The sequence below is a fragment of the Marmota flaviventris genome, chromosome 10 (genome assembly GCF_047511675.1).
Source record: "Marmota flaviventris isolate mMarFla1 chromosome 10, mMarFla1.hap1, whole genome shotgun sequence".
NCBI lineage: Eukaryota > Metazoa > Chordata > Mammalia > Rodentia > Sciuridae > Marmota > Marmota flaviventris.
Window position 1 is genome coordinate 33,122,607 of NC_092507.1, and position 24,297 is coordinate 33,146,903.

At 48.4% G+C, this 24,297-nt stretch overlaps 2 protein-coding genes across 2 annotated transcripts in view; both read left to right on the forward strand.

The window, feature by feature from the left end:
• Positions 1-6,037, forward strand: part of Cfap57 (cilia and flagella associated protein 57) — a 70,072-nt gene extending 64,035 nt beyond the window's left edge. The window contains exon 23 of the mRNA XM_027937638.3: positions 5,685-6,037. Within this exon, the coding sequence (XP_027793439.2) occupies positions 5,685-5,893 (209 nt within the window). The 3' untranslated portion in view covers positions 5,894-6,037. The remainder of the gene's footprint in view (positions 1-5,684) is intronic.
• A 9,648-nt stretch (positions 6,038-15,685) lies between these two features.
• On the forward strand, positions 15,686-16,965 carry Tmem125 (transmembrane protein 125). Its single transcript, XM_027936937.2, has one exon. It carries the CDS (start codon positions 15,686-15,688, stop codon positions 16,343-16,345), a length of 660 nt encoding a protein of 219 aa, XP_027792738.2. The 3' UTR covers positions 16,346-16,965.
• The last annotated feature ends 7,332 nt before the right edge of the window (positions 16,966-24,297 follow it).

The following is a 24,297-nucleotide window of genomic DNA, read 5'->3' on the forward strand; positions in this document are numbered from 1 at the left end:
GAAGAGTACATTTTAAATCCAAACTATGAATTCCCATAGATAACATTCCAAGGAACAGGAGCTCACAACCCCAAATCACTAAATACATGAAAAGCCACAAAAATGTCAAATTACACAATAAAACCAACTAAAACCGTGAATGGTAGAATTATAAAATGGTAATGTTTAATATGTATAAAGAAATAAAAGAGGAATTTGAAAAGGTAAAAAAGCAAGAGTCTCCTAAATGTGTATAGGCATATTTTTAAAAACACAAATAATACTTCCAGAAATGAAAGCTATAATAATTGTAACTAGAAAGTCAGTGAACAGATTGAACAATAGATTAGACATTTCTAAAGGGAGAATTTGTAAATTAAAAGAAAGAAAAAAAGTTGTTGGAATTATAGCCCAGAGAGACAAAGATATAGTAAAAGACAAAAAAAAAAAAAAAGAACAGAATGATTTAATTTATGTCTAATTGAAGTAAAAGAAAGAAAAAAAAAGAAAGGCAACATTACCATAAGGAAGAGCTGAGAGTCTTTCAGAATGGATGAAAGATGCCAGTCAGAAGATCCAGGAATCCCAGTGGAGCCCAATCAGGATAATTAAAAAGAAAACTACATCTAAACTGCAGAACACTAGAAACAAGATGTTAAAAGCAGCCAGAGAGAAGAGATAGACTGCACACAAAAGGACAACTCAATTGGCACTTGACATCCTAATAGCAACAGTAAAACCCAGAAATAGTGACACAGTATCTTCAAGGTGTAGAAGGGTAACAATTGTCCAATGAAATTATCTCCTTAAAAATGGTGCCAAAAGAAGGGCTGGGATGTAGCTCATTGGTACATGATTACCCAACATGTGTGAGACCCTGGATTCAATCCCTAGCACCACAAAATAGAAAAAGAGGCCAAAAGAAAAGATTTTTTTCTGACAAAAACAGAATTTGTCACCAACAAAACCTCTTTAAAGGAATTTCTAAAGAATATGTATTAGGAAGAAAAACTATTCCTGAAGAAAGTCTGAATGTAAGAAGAAACAATGAATAAAGAAGGCAAATATATAGAATTAAAAAAATTTTAACTTTACAAAGTACTAAAAGCAATGTCTAAATTGTGGCTTAAGATATTAATATAGAACTAACGGACACAGTGGTGCACACCTGTAATCCCAGCGACTTGGGAGCCTGAGGCAGGAGGATTGCGAGTTCAAAGCCAGTCTCAGCAATTTAGTGAGACCCTAAGCAACTCAGTGAGACCCTGTATCTAAATTAAATACAAAAAAAGGCTGGGGATGATGGGGCTGGGGTTGTGGCTCAGTAGCAGAGAGCGCTTGCCTAGCCACATGTGAGGCACTGGGTTTGATCCTCAGTACCACATAAAAATGAATAAACAAAATAAAGATATTATATATCCATGTATAACTAAAAAATATTTTTTAAAAAGCCTGGAGATGTGGCTCAGTGGTTAAGCACCCCTGGATTTAATCCCTGGTGCCAACAGTAATAATGATAATCATCATCATCATCATCTAAAATACTGGGTATTGGCATAAAAACCAGTAGGGCTCAGAGCTAAATCATTCTAAGTCTTTGTTATTTTACAAGAGGTTAATGATATTGATCTACTTTGGACTCATGTTAAAAATGCATGTTAAACTTTTTAGAGTAACTAGGATAAAAACTGGAAGAAGAAAGAGAAGGAAGTAGGGAAAAGCTTACAAACCAATAAAGGGAAAAAATATTAAATTTGAAAACAGCATTTTAACAAGGAAGAAAGAAAACATGATACAAAGTAAAAAAAAAGGTAAAACTGAACCCTGATGTATTAGCAATCACATTCTTATTTTCCATTATTTAAAATAATCCGAATCCAGGCTAGGAATGTAGTTCAGTAGTACAGTGTTTGACTAGCATGTATACAAGGTCCTAGGTTTGATACCCAATACTATAAAAAAAATGTTTAAATGAATTAATTAAAATCAGACTTGAATCTATCCAAGGAAGCATGTGGGAAGGATGCAGAGAAGAAGACTGACCAGGTCTGGAAGATGACAGGTTCTGGGCAAGGGACGAGGAGACTGGGATCTGAGGAGAGACAGGAGAGTGGGTCACATGGAGAGAACTGGCCTCACACAGCCATGGGGGCCAGGAGGCTTACGCTGGCACAGCTCCTGGAAGAACCATCAAAGGGCCCCCTGTAAGACTGAAACACGGTATGTGAGCAGGTTGGTCAATGTCAAAGGGAAGAGAATGGTGGGAGTGAAAGAAAGAACAGGAAAAACAAACCTGTGCCCTTGAGACACAGATCAGAGGGGAGATAGACCAGGAAACAAAGCAGAAGCACCACATTGGGTCCACTGGGCCATCTTCCACGTGAGCTGGTCCCCCAGGAAGTGAGCTACACTTCCTGGAACATTTGTGGGTCATGTTCCAAAATGACAACTCCTGGAGGTGAGCCTCCAGCCTGCAGCTCCACGCAGCCCTGAGCTGCCCTGCAGTTGTATCTGCTCCCCCTCCCCTCGTGTGTGGGAGGAGGCTGCCAGTACAGGGCATACCACTGCCCAGTCTCTGAGGTCCATCCACTCACAGTTGGGGGCAGCCAGAAGAGCCCTAATGCTACTTGTGCCACCTGCAGAAGCACATATGGGCAAAGAGATGCTGGTGTAATCAGTGCTGCTCCTGGCAGGGCAGAGAGAATTCCAAGTGCTGGGACATTTCCAAACTCATTCCACTGAGTACCTCTAGGACTGTGACTTCATAAACAGGTCAGATCCCCCTAGGAAACCAGATGATGACGAGGTAAATAGCTGTGTATTGGCTGATGGTAGAGGGCACAGACTGTGTTAGTAGCTGAAGAAACAGGTGAGAGCTAAGCAGAAACAAGGCACAGCTGACCAATGCAGACCTGAGCCTGTGGATGGACTTACAGGCCTGTGCGGGTTGTACCTTCCCCAGGAGCTCTGCTCTCCCAGGGCCCCAGGCCTAGGGCACCACTTGACTGAGGGGATGGTTCCAGGAGCAACCAGTAGCAGAGGTAAAGATTTTGGTAAAGCCAAAATCTAGGGGGGGAAAAAAGGAATACTAAAAGATTAAGAATCTAGAGATTGGTATTCATAAATGGATGAAAGGCTAGGTTCAATGGCACATGCCTGAAATCCCAGTGGCTGGGGAGGCTGAGGAAGGCAGATCACGAGTTCAAAGCCAGCCTCAGCAAAAGTAAGGTGCTAAGCACCTCAGTGAGACCTTGTCTCTAAATAAAATACAAAATAGGGCTAGGGATGTGGTTTAGTGGTCAAGTGCCCCTGAGTTCAATCCCTGATACCAAAAAAAAAAAAAAAAATAGAAAAAGCAAAAGCAAATACGGCATATATACACAGTGGAGTTTTATTCAGCCATAAAGAAGAATGAAATTATGTCATCTGCAGGAAAATGGATGGAACTTGAAAACATGTTAAGCAAAATAATCCAACTCAGAAGGTCAATGGTTGTATGTTTTCTCTCACATGTGGAAGGTAGAGAGGAAGAAGGAAAAAGAAAGGTTGATGGGTGAGGGGTTCATGAAAATCCAAGGGAGATCAGTATAGTAAAGGAAAGGGACCAGAGGGAGGAAAGAGGGGAGGGAAAGGGGAAGTACTAGGAAAAGATATTGGCCAATTATATTGTTATATCATAAACAAATACAAAACAACAAATCCCACCATTATGTATAATATAATGCATGGTAAAAAAAATATGGAGGGTGAGGAGGACAAAGAGATTGCAGAAGAGTGTTCAAGGAACAAAGGCAGAGAGAGAATGGCCCAAACTTCTCCTGGAAGAGGGATGGGATAAGCCAGGTGCTGTTTGAATGTTTTCCCCATTAGACCAATTAGAGGCCCAAGGCAAGTGTGGCCACTGGCCGCTGCAAACCACTTCCTCTTTGAAATTCTCTCTTCCTTTGCCTCCAATATCTGTTTTTTTCTAGTTTTCCTCCAGATGTACAGGGAAGGGTGGGTAGTGGAAAGGAGAGACCCCTTTTCCACTGAGAGATATTTGACTAGGGTCAAGGAGTTGCAGACAGTTTCAGGGAACTGGAGACAGGTAGCAGTGTCATTTATTAAGAGTGAGGGAGAAGTGAGACTCAAAGGTCAAACATGCAGCTGTGGGGACTGGAGAGTTTGCTGACTATGAAGCCCCTCAGTGTTTGGAGACCAAGCATTTCAGTCTTACATGCTACTTGTTCCAGTAACACACAGCAGGCCAGATGTAGACATGGAGACGCTGAAAGGTGGTTACCTCAGATTTGGACTGGGCATGTTGTGGGGACAGATGAAGCAAGGCACCGAAGATAGCAGGAAACAGTTTTATTTGGCTGCAGCCAGGTTCAGAGGAACAGCTTTTGCTGTAATCAATCAATCCCCTGAACCCCGAGTTCAGGTAATTTCAGAGTTTTATACCCAGCATGTAAGGGGAGGGTCTCAGAAGTTCACAGTCTGCAGAAGTTCACATAAAAGCAGCTTTTTCTTCCACTGTTCTGGGCAGGTTAACCCTTCAAGGACAACACCTGAGAAGGAGAGAGCTTCTTCTCCCCTTTCCTCCCCCTGCCAGCTGTTACCATGGAGCCCAATTGGTAACTTCTTTTATCTTAGAAATGTAGACATCTCTGTGAAGCTCAGCTCAAGGCCAAAGGCCTTATTTACACATTTCTACAAACTATTATACTAGATACACGTTTGTGAAAAACTAGTGGGGGTGTCCAGCACCTGGAGTGCTGATTTCTTCCAGGCCAGTGGCCAAGTAAAACAGAGCAACACAAAAATTGGAAGTTTATCTACATTGAACTCTTTTGCAGAGACTCTTTTGCTGACAGTCCTAAAATCAGCCATGGTGAAGATTTCTGGAGAAAGCCAGTTAAGACTTTTCTGTGGAGAAAGGGGGTACCACTCCAGGCAGGGGCACTGAAACAGAAGGACATGGCAACTAGAATACTGAGACTGCTGTCGAAGAAAGAGAAGAAGAAACTCAATAGGTCTAACTAGCCACGGAAGGGAGTGCTCGTATCACAGGAGCCCATGTGGTGATTAAAAAAGTGGAATCAAAGAGCCTGAGTCTTGAGCAGCAGGAAGAGAGGTTGTGGCCAGAGAACAGCACGCTGGGGTGAAATTTAGAATCCTGGGTGGTGAGGAGAGAGGGGAAGCCACAGAAGCGGGTGCTGACATGGGAATGGGATGAGTCATGACTCTTGTGAACACTAACATTGCCCAAGACAAATGGCAGAACCTGAAACAAGGAGGAAGACTTTGAGTGGGGGTGAGGAAAGCCCTCAGGGACCGTGAGTGCATGACCACACAGGGGGGAGCAGGGGTTTACGTGAGGAGGAGGGCTGGTGGCATAGAAGCCAGCTAGTCCAGAGGAGAGTGCCATCCTGCCTGAGGCATGGGGAATGGGACAAAGAGCAGCCTCACTGGCCAGGATCTCAGTACAGGTGCATGGGGGGCCCAGGGGAGAGACTAGGCTGGTGTCACTGATATTCACCTTATCATTTGGAAGTATGTCTCTCTGCCAGACAATGAAAGGGCTTATTTTTCTCCATACCCCTGGGACTGAGTGGCATCCCCACAACAGGTACCCAGTGAATGTTTGAAGAGGGATGAAGGGAGGGCAGAGGCCACAGTAGTCCAATAAACAGGCCACATTTGCCCTTCCCTGTTCTTTACAGTCCCCAGCAGGGACTTGCCCCGCGTCTCTCCCATCAGGAGGCTGAAGGAGCAAGAAGAAACTAACAGAATCATTGAAATGCAACGCCTAGAAATCCGGCGGCTCAGAGACCAGATTCAAGAACAAGAACAGGTCCCAGGGTTCCACACTATTGCTGGAATTCGGCTTCCTTCCATGCCTGATTCAGATGTCAATATGATGAGCAAGTGATTCTTCGCATGAGCCAGCTCCAGTTAGAGCCACAAGTACCACATGTCTGTCCCCAGGCCAGATTCACGCCGGGGTCCGGGCAGTCCCTGCAACACTGACCCACCCCTCCTTTCTCTTGCCCTGGGAACTGGGGATACAGTCAGAATAAAGGTGTTTGCTTACAACTTTGTCCAACTTCTGCTTAGCTAAGGGGCCAGGGCAGGTGAGGGAAAGAGAGGAGCCGAGGACTGGGGGGCTGTCCAAAGCCACTGCTGCTTGTGTCTTCAGGCACAGGGCTGCCTGGCACCATGAACATCGCAGTGGGCTTGGGACTGCCTTCCTGCCACCTGAGGCCTGAGGCCAGCCAGGGCTGCCTGTTCCTATTTAGGCGACTCTGCTCGTTGGTTCCCTCCTTTGTCAGTGAAGTCAGAACCAGATAACACCTCCTACGTTTTCTTCTCCATGATACAATGTCATGAGGCTTTCTGGTGATTTTTGTATGTGTAAAGGTGACGGAAAAGATGAGAGTAAAAGAACAAACATGCAAATTTACAGGGACCCCCATTTTGTATGACACGCATACCTTGTTCTTAGGATCACAAGCAGAGCTCCACCCTCCTTTTTCTGATCTCCCCATCGCTCTAGACTAATCTTCTGCAGTGCCCTTCCCAGCACCTCCATTTCTGAGAGGTACTTCTTCCTCTAGCAATGCTTCTGGGCCCCATCCTGGGAGACTCAGCCACACACAGGTACCAGGAAAGATACTTCTTTCTATCCTAAAGAGTAAAGGAATATAACCCAAGAGCCCCTGCTTCTTCCTGCAGAGGCCAGATGCGCCTCTGATGCCCAGATAACTTACCTAAGCCCACAGGCCCTCCTTACCCCTGCTGCCTGTTGTCACCAAGGCTTACCACCTTCTCAGTCTGCTTTACTTTCTCTTGGCACTGCTCTTGGGTTAGTTTTCAAGGCTAGAGCTGAGACTTAGCTCTCCTGGAGGTGGTGGGGGCAGCAGACAGAAGGGACATGACAGAGGCCAAGAAGCAAAGTACTTTAGTGACCACCTCCTCACCCTCCCCTGCCCCCTATCACAACAGCCAGCTCATCTCCTCCATACCAGTGTGCCCACTAGCACGCCATCGACTGCCTGGGAGAACAGATCCCAAGAGCAGGAAAAAATGCATACAACTCTGAGAAAAGTTCAGCCACAAAGATGACGGCCCATTACATTATCATACCAGGTAGCTGGGCTCTTCCGGGACTCAGACTTCTCTATTCCAAAGAAGCATCTTGGCTTTACCTTTACAGAAGAAAACTCTTGAAATGAGATATGAAGTGGGTCAGCGGAGCCAGAACTTTCAGGTCCTCAAAAGCACATAAAAGATATGGACTGGAGGCCAGAGGCCAGTGCTTGGCTGCTGCTTGGCCTCTCGCTTTCCAGGGTTTTGCTACACTGGCCTTCTTTCAGTTCCTCGAACTAGCCAAGGTCTTCATGCCTTTTTATCTTTGTACATACTGTTTCTCTGCCTGAAATGCTCTTGCCCCCATACCTCCTTCAGATCTTAGCTTAAATGTCATTTCCTCAGGAAGTCAGTCTCTGCTAGGCATGGTGGTGCACGCCTGTAATCCCAGTGACTCAGGAGGCTGAGGCAGGAGGATCGCAACTGTGAGGCCAGCCTCAGCAACTTAGCAAGACCCTAAGCATCTTGGTGAGACCCTGTCTCAAAAAAGGGCTAGGGATATGACTCAGTGGTTAAGCGCCCTGGCTTTAATCCCTGGTACCAAAGAAGAAGAAAGAAAAGAAAGTCAGTCCTTGATCCCTCTCATATAAATTACACCCATCATATTGTTTTCCTTCATGACCCTCACAATACCCTGTCCATTTAGTATTTAAACTCTCCTGCTAGGAAAGTTCCACCAGAGCAAGAGCTATGCCTGCATCTAAAATTCACTTGGGTGTCTGGATGGGGTTGATTAAGAGAACCCAATAGAGGAGGTGGGGGCCGGTTAGGAGGAAGTTGTGGGTGTCCAGTGGCTTGGACCAAGATGATTCAGAGGGGAAACAGAAGAGAGAACTCTTCTAACATAAGGAATCGGGGGAGTTGGCCAAGCTGAGGGGGAAGAAGCATGACCTGGGAAGAAGAAAAATGCAGAGGAAATCCACCGTGGCTAGGATATGTTGATATTCAAGTGATGGATGCTTCAACTGAAAAACATCTTAGAGTCAAGACATTCACCTTTTACTTACAAGATGGACCTCAGTTCACGAATGAGGAAATCAAAACCAAGAAAGAGTAAATTTACTACACATGATCAGACATGCAGAGCCAGGACGGTAGTCCCATCTGCCCCGAGGACTCCAGGGCTTCGTGCTCTTACACGGTGCTCTGGAGAAGCACCCAAGAAATACACCCCAGACTAGGTGTGAAGGTGATGTGAATGTGACTCCCAGAGAGGCTGAACCAGAAGGAAAAGGAGCTGAAAACCAAGCTGAGCCTAACTTAAACCTGGCTGCTCTCCAGCTGGAGAGGAGAAGGAGGAGGAGGAGGAGGAGGAAGTCCAGGCCAAGGAAGAGACCCACCCCAGAAGAACCTGGCACCTTGGCCAGCAGGTCAGCAGGGCGAATTCTTTGCTGCATACTGATGAACACAGTGTCTTGCTAGTGAATCTGGGGCTAGAGGTACAATTTTGTTTTGCTTTCTACATTCTGTCTACAGTTTTCCTAAGCTGACTTACTGGCCCTGGTTTTCTGGATATTGCATCTCAGACCTCCTTCCACTTTGTCTATCCTGACTTCATGGGGAGGCTGGAAGCACTCCCCCTACTGGGGCCAACTTCTTTTCAGCCCCTCATTGATGGAGTTGATCTAGAAGTCACCCCCTCCTGCAGCAGCCACCCAGGCCCCACTGGTCACCTAAGTGACTAGATATTAGCACATGGACTCCATTCATGCCCATCTAGTTGCAGTTGATTCTTGAGCTCTCTCCAGAAACCTCCAGAATTTCTCTCTCTACCCACCCCCCTCAGATATCCACTTGACCCTCCCCCCTCCTCCAGAGGTATGGCCAGACAGTGTGAGCTGCCCAGATGAGCCTCTGTGCAGTCCTGTTCTCTCAGAACCAAAGACCCCACCCTATGGGAGGGCCGAATATCAACATCTACTTTCCCCACTGCTTCTTACGCAAAGCTTGGCCAGCTGTTTCCAGGAGGTGACTTAGAAATAATGAAGGGCCTGGGAATATCTGTGCACCCAGGTGGGACCCTCTGAAAAATCACTGTTCTAAATCTGGAATGAGAGAAATGGCATTTCAGGACCAGGAGTGGGGTTCACTTTTCCCTGAGCTCTGTTGGGATAGCGCCCCAGGACTATCAGGAGTTCCAAGGCCTGCTTATGTTTGAACATGAACATAAATCTGAAAGGCAATCTAACTCCCCTGAGCTGAGCTGAGCAGGAGAACAGACTTAGAAAGAAATAATCCTTCTGGGCAGCAGCAATTGCTGATCACATACTATGGCCAGTAGTATACAGGAATTTATATTTATTGCTCAGGTAGTGTCACATGATGGGATTTGGCAGGGGCAGTGAGGATAAACTGCAACTTTCTAGGCACATACTGGGTGTAGTACGTATTATTAAAATTAGGACTAGAAGATTCTAGTTCTGAATGAACAGAGGAGCTGTGGGTGCCCTTCTTTTGCCAAAAGTAACAGAAACAAACTAGCTAACTTAAGCCCAAAAGGAGAATTTATTATTTGGCTCTTGGTGTGTCATGGACTCTCTTGGCAATGTAGCACCTAAATCTCAAAAAGAACCTGAGCCAGGACCTGGAACATTGGTGCAACCCCTCTCTCTTTCTTGTCCTTGCCTCTCTGTCCAAACCAGCTTTCCATTGCCAATTCAGTTGGCAGAAGAGTATTTTAGCATCTCTCATTAATAGATGAATGAGAATAGAAGAATAATAGATGAATGGATAAGAAGTCCCCAGGCTGAAACAAAATCCCCAGTCCAACTTTAAATTTCCACAAGGGAATCTTTGGGACCTAGCTTGAGTTGGGAGCTTACCTCTACCTAATCACCTGTAGTCAGAGGACTGAGTCACAAAATATAATCCTGGTTGCCAGGGTTCTTTCCTGCAAAGAGAACGATAATTGTGAGTGGGAATGATACCTCAAAAGATGTCTATAACAGGGAACCATCAGCCTGCAAAGTTTGGGGCCAGTTACCTAGAGCCACTGAAGCTCCAGTTACCTGGGGCCAGTTACGTGAGCCACATGGCTTCCCTGTGCTATATGACCCTTATTCTCCTAGACTTATTAGCCCATTCCTGTGTCTCCTGCACCTGCACTCTACCTAGTCCAGACAAGAGGTACAGTAAATGTTTGCTCAGTGGATGAATTACAGTATTTAAACCTCCTTAGGATTAAACACTAATGACCCCATTTTACAAATGAAGACACTGAGACCCACAAAGGGTAAGCAATTTTACTAATGTTAAACATCTAGAGCTGGGACTGGAATCTTCAAGATCGATCTAGCTCCAAACCAGTATACTTTCCACTACTCAGTTATTCATTCAATAAACATTTATCGCACATGCAAGCGATATACCAGGCCTATTCCTATTCCTATTCCTGAGAATATAGTAGCCAATGAAAAAAAATCCTTTTTTCATGACATTTCGATTGCGGTGGCCCCCAGTGAGGCAGAAAATACTCCAGATAGACATATATATATATATATATATATATATATATATATATATATATATATATATATATATATATATATTACAAAAGAATACTAAGGGGGAAACAAAGAAATCAAGGTGGGGGGAATCAGAAATATTGGGGGAGACTGGAATTTTAGGGTGGCCTGAAGCTGAGGGAGGGAGCCACATGGGAGAAAGGCATTCCAGGCAGAGGGAACAGCCAGTGCAGAGGCTCTGAGGTAACAGGAACTAGGTCAGAGAGGGCCTTAAGAACCTGGAGGGACAGAGGGAGGGACTCAAGCTGCAGTGACACTACCTGCTCTACCTAACAATAGGATCACTCTGGCTTCCAGGGTGAGCAGAATGTGAGATGGGAACATGGCAGAAGCAGTAGATGGCCCCCAGCTCTCCCTTCTCCTCCCAGCACTCCCACCCTTCATCTTCTAATGCTCCTGAGGGCAGATGGAATGTACACTTTCCCCAGCACACCCACTGCCACCACCTCCTCCTCCTGATCTTCATTACTGCCCATCTGAGCTGTCCCCACAACCTCCACTTTGAGGACAGAGGGCAACATCCCTGTGCAGAGCCTGCCTGTCCTTTAACTGCAAGTCATTTGACAAGACCCAGGACTAGAACAAAGATGTGCCTGGTCAATGTTTAAACTGAGGAAGATTTTACGCTCCCCCACTTCAAACTCCCAGAAGAAAGGGAGGTTAAATCTTATGAGTCTACTACCCCAACTCTGCCTGGAGCTGCTAGACAGTGGGTCTGCCTGGGACTGTACCCTCCTTGGGACCCAGATGATAAATAAATGTCTGATGTGTGTAAGAGGAGGCCACAGGGCTGGGGATATAGCTCAGTTGGTAGAGTGCTTGCCTTGCATGGATAAGGCCCTGGGTTCAATTCCCAAGACCATACAAAAAAAAGAGGAATCCACAGCTGGCAAATCCTGCCAGGCCCTCTGCTCCCATGAGCCCCTTTATTCTAAAGGGACACCTTTATAATATTTTGCAAAGTGGCAAAATGAACACCTAAAACATCATCACCCCCACATCCAGCCTGCCCCACAGTGCTCAGCCTGCCCCAAGCTTTTCTTCAGAAGACGAACATCTAGAGCTGTGGCCCCCAGTGAGGACATAACCACAAGCCAAACGTGGCAATTGGGCATTTGAAATGTGGCCAATCTGAACTGATGCACTGTGGGTGTAAAATTTTCAAGACTTTGTACAAAATAAAAGATTGTCAAATAGCTCATTTGTAACTTGTATATTAAAATATATTGGGGAATTAAAATATATTCATTTTAATGTGTGAATTACACCTGTTTCTTTTGAAACATGTTATTGGGAACATTGTATTTACTTAGGTGCTCAAGGTGTGCATCTACAGATGTGTCGTCCTGGAGTTATGACAGCCTCCAGCCATCTCAACAGAGCAAAGCAAAGAGGAATACAAACAGCTCAGGCGCAATTATTTTGCAAACTGATAATGAAAAGATCATTTTGACTTTGTTTTTCTTTCTATTCCATTTACATCAGAAAGAAGGAGAAGGGGCCTTAAAAGGTCTAATTCCGAAGATAAATAACAGCCTGCACCCCCCCAACCAGTCACCCATTTGCCACTCCAGAGCACGGTGTGTGTGGTGCCAGATTAGCTGATTAGAAGCAGAACCCTGCCAGGTGTGGTGGCACATGCCTGTCATCCTTGTGACTTGAGAGACTGAGGCAAGAGGATCACAAGTTTGAGGCCAGCCTTACCAACTTAGTGAGATCCTGTCTCAAAAAATAAAAAGGGCTGGAGGTATAGTTCAGTGATAGAGTACCCCTGTATTTAATTCAAAGAAGGAGAAAAAGAATATCAACTATGTCCCTGTCACCCTTCAGACCCTCCATGGGCACCCTGCCCAGGCCAAATACCTCCCTTGGCATTAAAGACCCCGTCCCAAACCAAGCCTGAGCCAAACTTGTCCTTCCAGTTTCCTCTCACATGCTCCCTGCTCAAAACCTCTACACTGGTCAGTTCACACTTATTTATTCAGTCAATCATTCAACAAATATTGACTGCTTCCCATGTGCAGGCTGAGCACTGGCTACTAGGGCATGACGGTTAGCAAGACAGGCACCATCCCTGTACTCCCTAGGGGCCACATATCTAGTGGGGGGGGGGGCGGTTAAGAGGAAAGTAAATAAAGGGCATTAGGCCCACTGCAGTAAGAGAGTTGTGGGGAAGCACAGAGGCCATGCATGCACCTAAGCCAGCCTTAGGTTGGGGAGGGCTCCCTGGAGGAGGTGACATCTCAGCTGAAGAATCTGAGTAAACTAGACTGCGTCTGGGGAGTGGTAAATATTCCAGGTGGAAGGAACTTGAGTTCAAAATGCAAAGGGCAGGTTGGAGGGCAGAGCCTGCAGAACTGACTGACACTCATCCTGACTGGAGGGCGGTATGGCATTTATTGTCAAATGTTTATTCTGGGATCTCCCTTTCCCACTTGAAAGGCTTTTACTCCTCCTCTAGGCCTCCCCAGCAGGAAAGACTGGGTGCAGCAGGCCTGCTTCTGCCTGGCATTTGAGACTAGAGAATAAGCAAAGGGTTTGTGGGGCTCCAGCCTGGGAGGGTCAAGGGATGGAGGTCCTGGGCTGGGTTAGGGGATCCTGATTCTGGGATTTGAGGTTGGAGTTGAGTTTTAGGGAGCTAGACTCAGGAACAGGAGTCAAGGTTGGGGCTGAGGGTAGGGTTGGGGTCTAGGATCTAAGTTCAGAATCTGGGTTAAAATTAGGAGTTAGTTTCAGGCCAGATGAGCAGTTGGGTGTAGAAAAGGAGCTGCAGCTGGGGGTGGGGGGTTCTAGGTAGGGTTTGCAAGTGCAGCAGGAGTTGGGGGTAGGTTCCGAGGTAAATCTGAAGTGGGGGTTGGGTTGCGGCCCAGGCTCTGGGGCAGAAAGACAACATTCCTCCCGCAGCGAATTGTGTTCGGAGCCCCAACAGCAGCTGACAAAATCCCCTCCCTTCCCAGGAATGCCTCTGCCCAGCAGAAGGAGCGCTGCCACGTCAGCCAATCGGCTTAGGCCCTGCCCTGTAAACAACACCTGTTAATCCCCCTCCCTCCAGGCTCACCTGAGTGCAGGTTAGGCAGGTGAAGTGCCTCCCCGGAAACGGAGCTAGAGCGCCCCACCTGCCCGGCCCTGCCTGCTCAAATCGGATCCAGCACGTCCAGGCTTCTCGTGAGTGCCCCACAGTCTCCCCACCCGCTCCGCCCCCACCTTCTCCCACTAGCTCTCGCCCTGAGATCCTCCACCCCACCCCCAGCCTGGCGCCCGCCGACCCGATACACCTGTGCCCTTACTTTCAGACCAGCGAGTCACAACCCAAGGGAATGCTGGGACAGAGTCCATGCCCCGCCCACGGCCCCTCCCCCACCTCCCTTGGGGCATTAGTATCTGCCCCGCCCACTTCCCCTGCTGGGTAGCCCCAGCGGAGGGGTCGTGGAGCATGCATACTTCCTCAGGGTGTACCCCTGCACAGTCATGTTATCATATCTGGAATGATCCAGGACCTATGCTCCGTCCTATCTGGAATCAGAGGGGTAACATCGGGTTCACTTATCCAAAAAGCATGCTTCAGCCTCTATGCAGACTCCAGGCCCCACTGGAATTCTGAAAGGAAGAGGTCAAATGACTCCCTTCCGTCCCTTAAGACAAATGTCACAGTCCTTGCTTTTTAGATAAGGAGACTGAAGCTCTAAGAGCTGAGCTCATGGGGCCCCCTGACTCTCCCCATCTCCTCTCCTGGGTGCAGAGGGCCCTGTCTGACCAAGCACACCCAACGCCTAGCATGCCAACAGGACCTGCTTATTTCTGATGTTTGTGGCAAATTGGGCTCCTTGAGGACAGAGACTGCACCTGCTTTATTTTTGCCCTGTGTGAGTCATGCTGGCTGTCCTCTAGAGGACAGGTTAAATGAGTAACCACTGTTAGGTCCCTCCCCATGTTTCCATGGTGGGGAGGGCTGGGCTGGGGTTCAAGTCCAGAGCCTTTCTTTTTCCTCAGCACTTTAAAGAAACCATGGAGGAGGATGACATGGGTGGGGTGTGGGTGAAAGTGGAGAAGAGTGGGGCAACAGAAAGCTTATTGGGGGTCAGGGCTGAAGAGGCAGGCACAGGGGGGCTACTGTAGGAACAGAATAGATAGACAGCCTGACTGGTGGACTGGGTGTGACAGAGGGAGACCAGCCCCCCTGGCTGAGAGGTGTGATGCAATCCTGAAGTTGGGAACACAGAAGAGAAGCAGGTTTGGGGTAAGATGACCAGTTTGGGTTGGGACCTGTTGCATCAGAGATGACAATGGGACATCACGATGACAGTTGACTTGGGAGGAAGATCCTGGTTGGAGATGGAAATTTGGGAACCAAAGTCTTTTCCTGCCAGGCTGTGAGATGAGATAGGCCTGGAAGGAGGGTATTAGGGGCCAGATTCTGACCCACAGAGAAGGAGGAGACTCATCTCTAAGCGAGAAGTTACAGAATCAGGCCACTGGTTCCAGAAGAGTTAAGTCATCAGCCCCCCTCCCCACAACTCCCCCCCAGGAACCAGTGGTGACAGCTGAGGCCATGTGAGTCTGGATCCTGAATGAGGCTTTATCTCTAGCTGTTCGTCCCATCGTCCACTGTGGCACCAGCTCCGTCGGCCGGCCAGGATGGGACAGGCGACTGGGAGAGCCAGAGCCAGAGAGGTCAGGGGCTGAGCAACGGGATTTCCTGGAAGGGTGTGGGGGTATCCTGGGAGGAGGGGAACTTTCCTGGGGTCACTGTAGAGGCTTCCCCAAGGGGTAGTGCTGGGGAGGAGACTTTCCCAAAGGGGATTCCAGAGGACACAGGGGGAGGATACTCGGGGATCGTCCCCAAGGCTCCCAGGTGAGACCATGAAAGCTGGGTGGATGGGAGGTAACATCGAGATCCTTCCCCTGCAGGTGATGATGACCATAGCCTGGGCTGAGAGAGGAACAAGACTCTGGGCCTGCGACTGCCAAGCAGGTGGTAGGGGCACCAGGCCATGATCTGTACCCTCTGATCCCTGACGCTGACCTTCTGCCCTGACCTGCCTGACTAAGCCATGTCTGAACAAGCTCAAGCCCCTTTGGGCCGGGGGCTGCCCCCCGACATGCTGGCAGAGCAGGTGGAACTGTGGTGGTCCCAGCAGCCAAGACGCTCCTTGCTGTGCTTCAGCGTCGCTGTGGGCCTTGTGGCAGGCTGTGGGGCAGGTGGCGTGGCCCTGCTGTCCTCCACCAGCAGCCGCTCTGGTGAGTGGCGCCTAGCAACAGGCACTGTGCTCTGCCTACTGGCCCTGCTGGTTCTGGTGAAGCAGCTGATGAGCTCAGCTGTGCAGGACATGAACTGTATACGCCAGGCCCACCACGTGGCCCTGCTGCGCAGCGGTGGAGGGGCCGATGCCCTGGTGGTGTTGCTCAGTGGTCTCGTGCTGCTGGTCACCGGCCTAACCCTGGCTGGACTGGCTGCTGCCCCAGCTCCTGCTCGGCCACTGGCCACCATGCTGTCTGTGGGGATTGCCCTGGCTGCCTTGGGCTCGCTCTTGCTGCTGGGCTTGCTGTTATATCAGGTGGGCGTGAGTGGACACTGCCCTGCTACCCGTGCAGCTGCCCCCTCAACCCATAGTGGCCACGGTGGCAATAGCAGCATCTTCAGCATCTCAGGACAGTTGTCTTCTGGCCAGCGTAATGAGACCACCTCCAGCATCGCCAGCCTCATCTTATAGAGCCAGAATCCTCCTTCCCAGGACCTGTCTCAGCGTCTCCAAAACTGTGCCAGGATGTGCATGTGTGTGCTTGTGTGTGAATGTGTGTATGTCTCAGGGCCACATCAGCCCTTCACTGGGTGTGTGATATGGGATTAGGAGCCCACATGTACTCACATTCCACATCTACTCACATTCCACATCACAGGTTAGCGTGTGCCTCCTTGGAACTGCATGTTTGTGTCTGATGACTGTCACTCTGTCTATCTGGGTCTGAGTTCTCTAGGGAGAGAAACATCTGCAATCCCTATTTCCAACACCCCTCAACTCTAGCCTTGCCCGGCAATACCCGTCAAGGGTTTCCACAGGGTGACTGTTGTCCATCCCAGAGACTGCACCAGTGACCGCTCATCAAGAAGAATGACTGGTGGCAAAGCAGAAGGAACAGGGGCTCCAGGATTGAAATCCTTCCAACCCCCAACCCAGGCACCTAATAGCTGGGAGATTCAGCAAGCAACTTAGTCTCTCTGGCCTTTTCTAGAGGTCAGGTTGCCACTGTTTGTGAGAATTAAATGTTGTCATGAATGGAAGGACTGGGCTCAGGAGAGATATGCATGTACAATAAAGTGGTGGCTGCTGTTTTCATTGTCATCTTCACCTCACCATCTCACCTGGGAGATCCTCCTTCTCCCTAGGGCACACACCACTCCTCCCAAGGCTAGCTCTTCCCTGCCATGTCAGTTCATAAAGGGAGCCTTGAAGGTGGCCTGGGCCTGGCCTGGGATTTCTCCTCTCAGGTAATAAGGGGAAGGAGGGGAAGAGTGTTGAATGGCTGTTCAGGTTTGGGAAGATAATGAGTTTGTGGTTCCAGAAAAAGGGTGGAGAACCTGAAGAGTCCTTCACGTTTGTTCACTTGCTGATTCAAGGGGAGGCCGGAAGCCTTGGGGTGTTCTCAGCTGATTTCTCTGGAGACTGCACCTCCTTTACACTGTCTCCCTTCAGCTGACTCCCTGAGGGTGACTGGGAGGCTGAATCTCCCTACCCCACCTTGGAAACCAGAACATCCATTTAGTCACTACACCAGCTGGCCTGCTTGTGGGCTCCTGGGCATAGGAGAGGAGTTTGGGATTCTGGGGTGCTGAGAGTCACTTCCTGCCCTGGAAGGAACCTGCCCTTCTGTGGTGTGCTGACACTTCCTGGGTGGTAGCAAGACAGCCCCACTGGAATCAGCCCACAGCCGGGCTGCTTACTGCTGCTTCACATCCTGCTGTGCAAGGTGCAGATGGAAGGTGCCAGAGAGTCAGGGAAAGAGAATTGTCTCCTAAGAAACATTACACTAGAGGCCCTCACGTGAGAAAATTGCTTTCAGCAGGCAAGGGCAGGCCTGTCTTCTGGAAAAACACAGGGCTGATGGTCAAGGAGAAGAGAGCTATAGGGACGGGGCAACACGGGCAGCCCAGAGGGAAAGCCAGGGATGTCCAAGAACACCTAGTCATGCTCCACACATGCAAAATGGAATTTTCTGCTACCTTGAAGGAGCTCCTCTGTCTCACCTGGAAGTGCCACCAGTCACCTAGTATTCAAGTCAGAGATCTCAGAGTGGTGCTAAATGGTGGTACCTTCACAGTCTCTTCCCCCAATTCCGTCAATAAATCACCAATTTCTCTGATTCCCCTCATAGATATTTGCCTGCTAATCCACATCTGTATCCTACCTAGCAGGAACTCCCTTTGTCTTTGCCTGAATTGAACAACTGCCTCCTTACTACACATTCCCGACCTCTTCTCTTTTTGCCTCTTAAATCCACCTCCCCCTGCCACACTTAAGTCAGAGTGATCATCCTGAAACTAAGATGGGAACCTACCTTAAAATCTTTCCGTGGCTCCCCACCACTCACACCCTTCCTAACATCATATGATCTCATTCTCCCCTCAAAGACCCCCCAAAACCAGCCACATCAAACTATTTCCACAAAATGAATCCACTTGTCCGGGTCTTAGATGTTCTGTTTTCTTTGCCTTCTTGTTCTTCAAGACCCTGGCTTGAAGACCCTCAAATGCGGACAGTAGCTGCAATTCTTTCTTTGTGTACTTGTCACCTCAACTAGGTGATGAGCTTCTTCTGGGTCTCGCTCACCTATGTATCCCTAGTTCCCAGCATAGGCCTGACACATGGTAGTGGCTTTGTGGGATGGATGAAGGACTGTGGCTTGGGCAGATGACAATGTGTATGCAAGGGGCAGGGAGACCCACCTTTAGCTGGGAAGGATAGAGAAGTTAGGCCATGGGGCACTTGACTCTGAATCCTTCCTCACTCTTCCTAACTTCTCAAGAGGGATCTACCCCTATGCCAACTCCTGGACTGTGGGAGGACCACAGAATGCTCCTGTCCCATAATACAGGGAGAAGTACCTTTTCCTTTCATCTGAGAAAAGTTAGACCCTCCCAATATTCCTTTTAAGAAACTAAAGGAGGGCTGGGATATAGCTCTGTGGCAAAGCGTCTGCCTTGCATTCACAAAGCCCTAGGTTCGACCTCCAGTTCCAAAAAAAAGAGAAAGAAAGAAAGAAAGGAAGGAAAGAAGGAAGGAAGGAAGGAAGGAAGGAAAGGAGAAACAAAGAGGCTTAGAAAATGGGGAGAGGGCAGGGCCACACAGTTTAAATATCTGACTGAGCATCAGCAAGGCCAATGTCAGGTTTCTCTGAAAGGACACCAGATGGAGACTGTGGTCTGTGCCCCCAGAGGGCCTACTCCACGGGATAGTGGAAGTCAGCACCTCTCCATCCAAACTTAACACCAGACAAAAGATGGTGAGAACTGTACCAGGGTCCCTTGATCACTAACACAGGCCTGCCACCACCCCTGCCTTCAGCTGCAGGGGTTTGAATCACTTAGCTGAACTCCTGCCCAGTCCACTCTGCCACCAGCTGTCTAATAGCCTCTCTGCTCACTTGCAAGCGGGGGGCCCCCCTACACACCCACCCCTACTTGCTGTCTGCACCTCCCTTGTCCTTTAGTTAAGATTCTTTGGCCCCCAAAGTTCTTCACAGATGACTCCACCTCCCAATCCATCAGAATAGGAGAGTATGTGATGGGATCCCTCCTCTCCTACTCCTGCTGGTCAGAGGAATGGCTTTGTCAGGCCAATAGAGGAATTTGAACTTTGTCCTCAGGGCACTGAGAAGCATAAAACAATTGTAATCAGGGAGTAGTGTGGCCAGGATAGGATTTAGGCTGTGCTGGCTGCTGTATGGCACTGGGGCTTGGCCTTGGGAAGAAAAGAAGAAGTGGCCAAACAGCCCAGAGAAGTACTGTCTCTGCTGGCCCAGAGGGAGGAGAAGCAACTGACCAAGCAATAGTGGTTGAGGAGAGAATCCTAGAAAGAAGGAATAGCAAGAAGAAGGGCCCAGAGGCCAGAGGACCTTGGCTCCTTGGAGGCACCAGGGAGGGTTGGCCATGCTGGAAGAGGCAAGGAGTGAGGCCAGAGAGTGCTATGGGCTAGTCCCAGGGCTTCAGAATCCCCTTAGCAGGCGGGCTAGTTTTCAGGGACAAGAGGAAACCAGTGGAGAGTGTCAGGCAGAGAAATGGCCCGGTTAGAATTGTGTATGATCACTCTGCCCACAGTGTAGAAAATTAATTGGAAGGGGCCAAAATGGAGGCAAGGAAACCAGTTAAGGACTTTATGCAGGTGTGTGATAGTGGGGCTTAGACTGGGGAGTGGCTGCTGGGATAAAGTTCAAGGAGAACAGATTCAATGGATGTTCAGAATCTGACAGGTCTTTGTGACTAGCTAGTAAAGCTTTTTTGAGATGGGAGAGATACGATGAGTTAAATGTTGATTAAAAGAAGGGGTGAAGATACATGGTAGGGAAGTCAGTCTTAGAACAAAGTCCCTGAGCAGGGGGTGGTGGGTGGAGCCACAAGATGGAGAATTGGACTTGCAGCTCCATTTTAATAGGAAAGAAGAAAGGATATGGAGTTTGAAAACAGAAAATCGAGAGAGGCCTTGACCAACAGCTATTCTCTGCAAGGCGAAAGCAGTGTTAAAGAACTGCTATGGAGAAGGGGGAAGGATCTGACCAAGAAAACAGCAAGATTTGTGGAAGTTTTGAGAGCCTTCATGAGGCTCGGGACCAGGCATCACCAAAGGCCAAGTTGCAGGCGCAGGGAGCAGCTGACCCCAGGTGAGAGTGTCGCCAAGAGTATGCAATGCTGAGACCATGGACAGGTAAGTTGGGGATACAGGCAAGAGACAGTGGCATAACGAACCTCAAAATTTAAGCTGGCACTGGGTGAAAAGAGAAGAAGATGCTGATGAGTAGGGTAAGGTGGTGAAAGCCTATAATTCCAGCGATTCGGGAGGCTGCAGGAGAATTACAAGTTCAAGATCAACCTGGACAAATTGCCAGACCCTGTCTCAAAATAATAAATAAAATAAAAAGAACTAGGGATGTAGCTTAGCAATAGAGAACCACTGGTTCAAAGAAGAAGATGCTGATAGAAGCGGAGAAGTGTGGTCTGGACTTAGAAGCTCTCATCAGGTGACAGGTGAGGTGCAGAGAGACAGAGAGAGAAACTTGACACATTTCCCTTGTGTTATTCAGCTTCCCATTGTTGTGAAAAAAACAACTAAGAGGAAGAAAGATTTGTTTGGGTGCTTAGTTTCATAGGATTCAGTTCATGGTCAGCTAGCTTCAAGGCAAAAACATCATGGTGGAAGGGCATGGGGAGGGGACAAGATAGAGTCCCCAAGGGCACACCCTCAGTGACCTGCTTCCTCTGACCATACCCCACCTGCCTCTCTGTAGGCCATTCAAGTTATTAATCCATCAAATGGATTAATCCATCAGTGAGGTACAGCCCTCATGATTCAATCATTCCCTTAAAAATCCACCTTGGAATATTATTGCACTGGAGACCAAGTCTTCAAACATGAGACTTTGTGGGACATTCCAGATCCAAACCATAAGATTTCCCCCTTGGCTTACCTGGAAAACTCAACCATGATGCCTGAATATCTGGATAATGGAAGAATATGTTCAAGAAACTGCCAAATCTGGTCCAGTTCAGGTGGTTCTCATACCATATCCAGTCACATCCCACATGAGGCCTCAGGCACTCTGAAAACACTGGTTTTCCCTAGAGAAACTTCCTCCAGGGCCCAAGGGACCTGCACATGCCCCCTCGTGCTCAGCATCCTTCATAAGGACAGGGGATGCCTTCTTGACTCTTCTCCAGGACCTGTGAGACTCCTCTGGTCATAGCCTTAGAAGTCACCTCCGGAATCTGAAGGACCACAGATGCCAAAGTCCAGGCTTTGGCATGAAGCAGACCAGTTCCACCTTCACAGCCTGCTCTCCCAAACCTGGAGCTTGTACTCTGAAATTGCTGGGCCCCTGTTTGCTGAGATGGGGGTGATAGGGGAGCCAGCCAGGCAAGGTGGTGGTGGGTCTACACCTAGGACATTCCTGCTGTGAGTCCGTTTTATCCTTACTAAAAGGTGAGACAATGCTGTTATTGCTGGGTGAACAGGCAAGTTACAATTACAATTGCTGGGATACAGGCAAGAGACAGTGGCATAACAAACCTCAAAATTTAAGCTGGCACTGGCTGAAAAGACAAGAAGATGCTGATGAGTTGGGTACGGTGGTGAAAGCCTGGGGCCAGACATGTGAAAATGATTTAGTTTCAACATTCAGTCTAGAAAGCAAGGTTGCCTGCCCAGCAGAGCTATTATAAGATAAGTACAGGTACAACAACAATATGTCATTGTTCCTCATGTTAATATTATATTTACGGTGTCAGAGGTTTTAATCTAAATCCTTTGTTGTTCTGAATAGATCTTTCCTATCCTGGGAAACAGAAAAATTCAAGTCTCCAGCAGGAAGTGAATGAGGAGGGTGGCAGTTTGGCAAACTCCCCACCCTTGGGATTAAGGCTGGCTACCTTTGTGAGGAGCCAGTGCCCTGGGGGTGCGGGTCAGGATACAGCTAGAGCACTTGTTCTACTTTATGTTTAGAATTCTTTTAGTCCAGCTAACAGCCATGTGAAGCAAATACTTATGATCCCCACTTTACTGAGATGAAGTTAGGGAACTCATGGTTTGAGTAATTTGCCAAGATCACACAGCATGTGATCTGGGATTTTTGAATCCAGGTAACCTGTGCTCCCAAATCACTTTGCTACTGAGCTAGAATGCAGCTGGAGTTTCTTACACTTTGTGGCTGTGGCTTTTGTGACACCTTCCTCTTCCCCCCACCCCCACTGTCTTTGACCACCACACAAGATAAGGGATGTGTGGCCTTGCCTTTGGAAGCAGCCAGGAAGCTGGGTTGTCCTCCAAAGACATGCTGAGGTTCCCGGGACATACAGGTAGTGGCAGGTGCTGAGGAGTGAAAGACAATGTACAGGGCTAGGGACACAGGCAGGTGAGGACCAGGATCTGACGCCAGACCAGACAGAGAGGCCCTGGTGAGTGCCAAGCCTCCCAACAGTTCTAGCAGCTCTGGTCCTCTGAGCCTGCAGATCCAGTTCAAGCACCCTCTGTGCCTGGGGCCAGGCATGTGAAAAGCAATGGGAACAGAGTCTTCCAAGGAATCCAATGAGGCCTAGATAAACAGGATTCAAGATTCCTGTAACTCCAGGATCCTGATGAGCCCAGTTTGGCAGGTTCTAAGAGAAATCCTGGCTACTGGAAACTTGTGGGTTTGGGGCTCAGGAAAAGCAACTGCTAATCTGGAATAGAGAGCTTACCTTCTTCTGGACCCCTAGAGGTACTGACCCAGATGTCAAAAAGTATGTGAAAATAAGAACAGCAAAGTTATTCTGTTACAGAACTGTGTGTAGGGCAGCTCCTCTGTGGTGGGAATCAAAGAAACTCAAATGCATGGGACAGGCTCAACTGCGTTTGCAGCAACACCTCCCTCAGAGGCAAGGAGCCCTCTGTCTCTTAGGCCAACTGTTCGGGGCCTTCCCTGTGAGTCTCAGGCTATAGCAGCCTCTGCTTCTCCCAAGCCTTTGAGGGTCAAACCTCTGGACTCAGCAGCAATTGCTAGGTGGGCTGCATGAGCTTGCTGCTTCCTTCTAGCCTTCCCTTCCAGGCCTTCCTCTGCTGACAATCCCTGAGATAAGGTCCCCACTCTATTCCAGAACCTCCTCTTACTCTGGCCCTCCCTGGCCGTCTCAACTGTTCCTGCTTTCAATGACCACAGTGCTGATTATCCACAAACCCATGTCCAGAGACTGGACTTTTCTCCCCATGAGCCCAGTTGTCCCTGGCATCTCCCGCTGGAAATCCTGCATTCAACATTGAACCAACCACCAATCCCCCAACCTACTCTTCTTCATTGCACCCAGTTACTGAGCCAGAAAACAGGGCAACTGTATCGATACCTTCTGTTCCCCATATCCCAAATCAACAAGTTCTGTCAACTATGCCTCCTTGTCTCTGGAGTCTCTCTGTTCCCCTAGCCACACCTTAGCTGGTCTTTGAATTTCTGTCTCTGCACAACAAGATGACTTTTCTATCATGATTATATAACACACACACACATACACACAAAGTCACAGTTGAGCCTCAGTTGCTCTCAGGCTGAACTGTGAGCTTTGCATCTCAGCTTCCAAAGCTCTAATGAATCCTCTCAAGCTTCATGGCTGCCACGGGCACCCCCGGACACTAGACTCAAGTCCTCCTTAACCTTCTGCTTGTCTCAAGCCCCTCCCTGTGTAAAACACACCAACATTTTTCTTCTTTCCCTCAAATACTGACACTGCATCCTGGTGGACACATGGAAAGGTGGCCACCTGGCTTGTGAGAACTGCCCCTTGTCTGGGAATGATCTGGAAAAAAAGACGTGGACCACTCAAATCATGTGAATGCTATAGGACCCTGCTTCCTAGTCATAGCGGATTGGCCCAGTGGTGAATACTTGACCCAAATTGGCCAGGTTCTCTTGCTCAAGAACTTGAAATTTG